Source organism: Leptinotarsa decemlineata, unplaced genomic scaffold, assembly GCF_025532065.1.
Source record: "Leptinotarsa decemlineata unplaced genomic scaffold, Ldec_3_MD MMD2_tig00003192_RagTag_RagTag, whole genome shotgun sequence".
In the NCBI taxonomy this organism is placed as follows: domain Eukaryota; kingdom Metazoa; phylum Arthropoda; class Insecta; order Coleoptera; family Chrysomelidae; genus Leptinotarsa; species Leptinotarsa decemlineata.
The window spans coordinates 4,505,034-4,510,786 of NW_027412582.1; the positions used below are offsets into that span (position 1 = coordinate 4,505,034).

The 5,753-nt window shown below is 31.5% G+C and overlaps 1 protein-coding gene across 4 annotated transcripts; it reads right to left on the reverse strand.

Moving 5' to 3' along the window:
• Positions 1 to 220: 220 nt before the first annotated feature.
• On the reverse strand, positions 221 to 4,698 carry LOC141483287 (uncharacterized). 4 transcript variants are annotated; one of them, XM_074177781.1, is made up of 8 exons: positions 4,213 to 4,696; positions 3,575 to 3,624; positions 3,407 to 3,523; positions 2,417 to 2,494; positions 2,309 to 2,362; positions 1,016 to 1,087; positions 902 to 955; positions 221 to 853 (listed from the first exon to the last, which is right to left on the reverse strand). In XM_074177781.1, exons 1-8 carry the CDS (start codon positions 4,274 to 4,276, stop codon positions 710 to 712), a joined length of 633 nt encoding a protein of 210 aa, XP_074033882.1. In that variant the 5' UTR covers positions 4,277 to 4,696; the 3' UTR covers positions 221 to 709. The 4 variants fall into 4 exon arrangements, with proteins under 4 accessions (XP_074033882.1, XP_074033880.1, XP_074033883.1 ...); XM_074177779.1 differs by having other exon boundaries at positions 221 to 955; positions 4,213 to 4,697; XM_074177782.1 differs by lacking the exon at positions 3,407 to 3,523 and having other exon boundaries at positions 221 to 955; positions 4,213 to 4,698.
• Between the last annotated feature and the right edge of the window lie 1,055 nt (positions 4,699 to 5,753).

A 5,753-nucleotide genomic window follows, 5' to 3' on the forward strand; every position in this document is an offset into this window, starting at 1 on the left:
AGCAGTATGGATATGTACGATTTTACCAGTTATATTTTTTCTGGTTATTTTTTGAGCTGCTAAGGTTATGTCATGGAGTTCGTTGGAAACGAAAAATAAAAACTATAATGATAATGAAAACAACTGTTCGATTATTTCGAAAATCTATAAATACTACTGTTTCCATCCAGTACCATCAGAACATTTCATTAGCAAATCATTGAAACTACTTAATATTTTTAATGACTTTATTTAGATACGAATAATACAAAGTGTTGAAGGAATACAAACTCAAAAAAAAATACCTCAAGAAAACAAAACTTCAATTACAAATTCCATAGGAAATATTCTCACTTTTCATTTTTTTTAGTATAAATATTTTGTATAAATACTTTGAGTTTCAACCAGTCTTTATTGTCAAACACTCCAGGGTATTTAGTTCTCACATTCGGTCCTTTTTGGTGGAATTTTTTTTCTGATATGATCATGGAAATATTCTGAGGCAATTTTTTTTTGATTCTCAGTCCACTTTATCAAAATTCTTGTCTTTTGGTATCTGGGATCTTGAAATTATCGATTCCCTCTGCTTTATTATGTAAAAACAGTTCATTTTCCATTATAACTTCCTCATCTGATTTCTCTTCATCAGTGTCCTCATTCTTTGTGATATCGAGAAGATCTTCATCAAAATTGATTTCAATTTCATCAAGCGTTTTTCCCTTATATTGTTTTAAATTTCCATTTTCGAGCAACAAAAGGAGCTTAGAAATTTTTGCACTTTGATAAACATCATCTGGAAGTCTGTATGAGTTTTTATGAACACCGATGGTGAATACGTTGGATCCGCATCAGAGTCGTCAAAAGGAGAATAATTCTGAAAAAAAAAAATTTTTTGTTCATCAACACGTAATAGGGAAATTACCTCTTTCTCATTCAGAAGCGCTTCGCAATATTTTGATAGCCCAGGCTCCGGAATCTGAAATAATCAACTCACTGAAATAATTCAATACTATTATTATCCTGAAACTCATATTACCATATCACATTCATGCATCAATTCAACAATTTCCGTGTCTTTTTTATATGTTATGGAAGCTGGTGAATCAACCTGAAACAATGTTTCTCGTTATTAGCAAAATCTGTACAGATGTGGAAGTAATGGAATTTATACGAGGGTAGATGAGCAGATATCTGAATCTAACAAAAATTGGTTTGTTGGTTCGAACTACTATTGCCTTAATTGCTCAAGTTTGTTGAAACCGACAACAAATGAAAATCTAACCAAAAATCGATGTAAGCGATTCTGATGCGGAAATTTTAGTTGGTCAAAGAAAAATTGGTGTGGATTGAATGAATTGAAAAAAAATCAGCTACGAAAATTAACAATCAGAAACTGAAATATCAGAAATCAATAAAACTAGAAAAAGCTCGTTTATTTGTCTTACTATTGAGTTTCACGGTTTCCACACTGGGTTGGCTGAAATTGTTGTTTTACAGGATGAAGGCCCCTTCTTTGAACCAACAACCCTATTTATGGATAATCTCAGTTATCGATCACCTGATATTATGCTGGTTTGTCCAGGCATGCTCTGCTGAACCCGATTTGGCGGTTTATCTCCGTTGTATCCATGAAGAGAGGAGCATTGGTTATAGGGAAAGTTCAAGGAAGTGGCTTTCTTCAAACTGAATAACAATGTAGATAGACACTTGTCTATCCGGCTTCCACCAATGGGAAGAATCTCGGCATTCCCCACTCTCTGTCTCCTCCGGGAGAAAATTGGGCTACATAGAATTAGTAATCTCGGAAATTTGTCATTCTTTACCTGTGAAGACGATTGCGGATGCAAGCAATTAAAATGTCGTTAGTACACTAAATCTTTCAACTTTCTAGTTTTATTAATTTCTGATATTTCAAAATTTGTTTATTAAATTTCATTAAATGAATAGAACTGGCCCATACTATTTAATACAGTTCATTGTATGATCTTCACTGTAAAAGGTTTCACAAAAACCGTATAAACTATGCTTGAGAAAGCTATTGTATAGCGAAATACGTGTCGCGGTTTTTGTAAAACCCTTCATAGTAAATATCATTCAATAAACTGTATTGATTAGTTTTTTTTTTAATTTTATTACTGATATTATTTTAATTTGAGTCATTCAAAAACTACTATACTACGAAAAGTATACCGCATTGCTGACTAATTTTCATTTTCTTTATTCAGAAGGAATAGTTTACATAGGAGCATCATTTTGATAACTTCATAATCTCTAGATTAAGGCAGATTATCAATGAAATAATTTACAGAGGAATGAAATTTGGACTTACCTCAAAATCTGAAAATTCCAGATTGGGTGGTGGACTTGATGTATCAGATTTAGACTGAAACACAAATTGGATAATTCTACAATATTATAGAAGATGAATACTGATTACCTGATATTCTTCATTTTCATTTATGTTTGACTGAACTTGGAAATTTCCTCTAATTGGATAATAGGAGGGTGAGGGAATCTGAAAAGGTCAATAATTTATGGACGTGTTTAATTCTCTTTCTCACTTCTCTCACAAATATGTCATTCTAGAGAAAATTATTATACTACTCTGCAAGTAGAATTTCAAAATGAACTGAAATGTGTAAATTTGAATTTAAAGAAAATTGACACCTCATGTGTTTATCTTTTTATCAGAGATTGTCCCTATGGGCAGTAAACTTGAGTTATGTGACAAGCACTGAATTCTCAATTAATAAATATTTGTTACTATAAATCTATGAAAGTTGAGAATGGAAGAATAGGGTTTTCAAACTGAAAAATAATTATGAATTGTCCTTCACTTCTTAATGCATTTTGCGTCTCATTTCATTGACTGACACAAAATCAAGTTTCTACCAATATCCAGTGGCTTGTAGAAGCACCCCCATTTTATGCGCTGATAATATGGACACATTTTTCTTTATTTCTGAATTTTTTGTATAGTTATTTCAGCAAAATAACATGGGAACCTCGTGTTCACAAAGTTCATTGAATATAAATTAAATGATATATTTTGACGTTCTGAAACCTTAATATATCCTAATGAGAACATTGACACTAATGTCTAAATAATTAACGATTTTCTTCCCCTTCTCGGACAAATGCCTAGCATTATAATGATAATGAATGGAACAAGTAAAAAATTATACTAGAATCCAATATTTAATTAGCATCAAGTAGTAGTTATCACACCACTGTCTTTATGAATCTAGAAACTTGAATTTGTATTCGAAAAATAATGTATGCTAGAGTGGCACCCAGAGTTTCAATGAGAAAAGAGAGCAATAACTCATAATTTCTGGACAAAAATCAATATCCATCATTCATTTTCAACTACTCAGATTGGAGAGACTAGGTGTGATGCTCTGTATAGTCGGATATTATAATTTACCTTTTCTTCATCATATTTGGCTGAAGAAATAATGACATCGCTTATAATATTTATTTTTTTCACTGGAGTCAGTGCCACATTACACATTTTATTGATGAATATGTTTTGATGTTGAACCTATAAATAAGATTCAGTTTATGTAAGATGAATTAGAGCAGTTATATTTACCTGAGTCGGAACCAATGACATAATCCTGTCTGTTCTCTTGGAATACATTTCTGTAATAACAGATTGAAATAGAAATAGAAGAATCATCGCCATGAATAGAAATGCGAATTTTATACTTCCTTCCCCCTTTAACTTCTCAACAGGATAAACAATCAAGATCAAAGAGAGTTCATTTCAATATCAAGAAAGCATAGACTATATTAAAAAATAGTGAGATTTTCACTAACCGCTTACAAAACAGCGAGACGTGTTTCATTATGCACCATGTATAGTGGAACACGTGTCATTGTTCTGTAAACGGTTCGCGAAAATCTCACAGAAAAGTATTTCTTAATATAGTTATGACGGATTTTCATCAGGTATAGGCCAATTCCATCGTTTATTTAAAGGAAAGACTTTCAAATGAAACCTTTTTTATTTTCATAACTCAACTAAAATTATAAATATAGAAATATATTCATTGGGAATTTCGATGCATTTGAAAGATGATTTCAAAGTTTCACATAATGGAAAATTGTTTCATTAGGATCAAGGCAAACTCTAATTTGAAAGTGTGGAATCAGAAAAATTTATTAATTTTATATATTTCTCTATCGGAACTTCAGTAGACGAATCTACAAGAATTTTGAGCCACTTACCTACATAAACTTCCAACACTACGACTTCACAATGATACTGATCATTGCATTCACGAAGTTTCATGTTGCCAAATTTAGGGACGCACTAAAGTGCTCTAAGTGGAAGAAATATACTTTATATACGAAAAGTTTCATCACAGAAAGCGCCCCCAATAATATTATTGTTGAACTAATTGAATATTTTAACTTTAACCGGCCGTATGATGTTGCGTCCTTCAATTGAATTTTCTAACGCGCACAATAGCTTTGTTTGACTTTTGAACTGTTATCTTTTCATATACATCGAAAGCTCTTGGAGTCAAGATTTTTTTCTTAGATTGACAAGAACCAGTCACAGAAGTGCTCGGATTTATTATGGGAAAACATTACCGCGTCCGTTATACGGACGCACCAATGTACCGGACGCCGCAATGTATGGCAGAACATCCATGTAGGGATGCCATAAAGTACGCTGGATATATATATATATATATATATATATATATATATATATATATATATATATATATATATATATACATATATACATATATATATATATATATATATATATATATATATATATATATATATATATATATATATATATATATACATATATATATATATATATATATATACATACATATATATATATATATATATATATATATATATATATATATATATTATATATATATGTAAACTATATATATATAGTTTACAAGAAAACTATCAAAATCACCACGGAGGCAGCTTTAGCTACCTGCGTGACATCCGGGTCCAGGAAATAATATAAATACGAAGGTTATCTAGTGTCTTGATAAAGATAAAGGAGTTTTTTAATCGGACATAGCACTCAAGGAAGTGGCAAACCATAGACACGTGTTTCGGGCTTTTGGCCCATCATCAGTATGGTGCAGCCAAGTGTAAGGATGGGCAACACTTGGTTACCAGACGAAATAAATACAAATGCACGGAGCCACCAGCAGGAGGCAGCCGCACATTTGTGGTTTCACTTAATAGATCTTGATAGTTTTCTTGTAAACACAAAATCTATTAAGTGAAACCACAAATGTAAAATATAAAATTTTTATCGTAATATTACAATTAGCGGCGATAATATTCTTTATTATTATATCAAGAATAATAAAGCAGTCGATTTATTTTATCAATTTCGTCTTTTCCTTTGTTTTTTGTTTTTTGAAGATGTACTTGCAATATCTCGGTTTGAAAGTGAACGTGGTATTCTTTTTCCTTTGTTACTCGAGAGATTTTCGATTTTTTGCTCTTCTATCTCTTCTGCTTCATCTTTTTCTTCTTGATCTCTAGATTCTTCCATTTCTTATTCTTCTTCTCGTGTCTCATCTGGCTCCGTGTTTTCTTCAGATTCGGAGTCTGAATCTGCTCCGAAGATTCCGTTAATAATTCTATTTTGTTGATCAGTGACCATGCCGTATTCGAAATCCTCATCTCCATCATCAGAGTCATTATTTTCATCTTCATCTCGATAACAAAATTGGTCTGAAGTTCAATATCCGAATTCGCATTATTAACTGAGC

Bases quoted from the DNA above. Each gene is read 5' to 3' on its own strand.
- LOC141483287 (XM_074177779.1), bottom strand. From the start codon at position 4,276: ATGAAACTTCGTGAATGCAATGATCAGTATCATTGTGAAGTCGTAGTG. The intron at 3,524-3,574 runs GTAAATATAACT...TCTTATTTATAG, and splicing joins TGTCATTGGTTCCGACTCAG to GTTCAACATCAAAACATATT. The intron at 1,088-2,308 runs GTAAGTCCAAAT...ACATTGTTTCAG, and splicing joins TGGAATTTTCAGATTTTGAG to GTTGATTCACCAGCTTCCAT.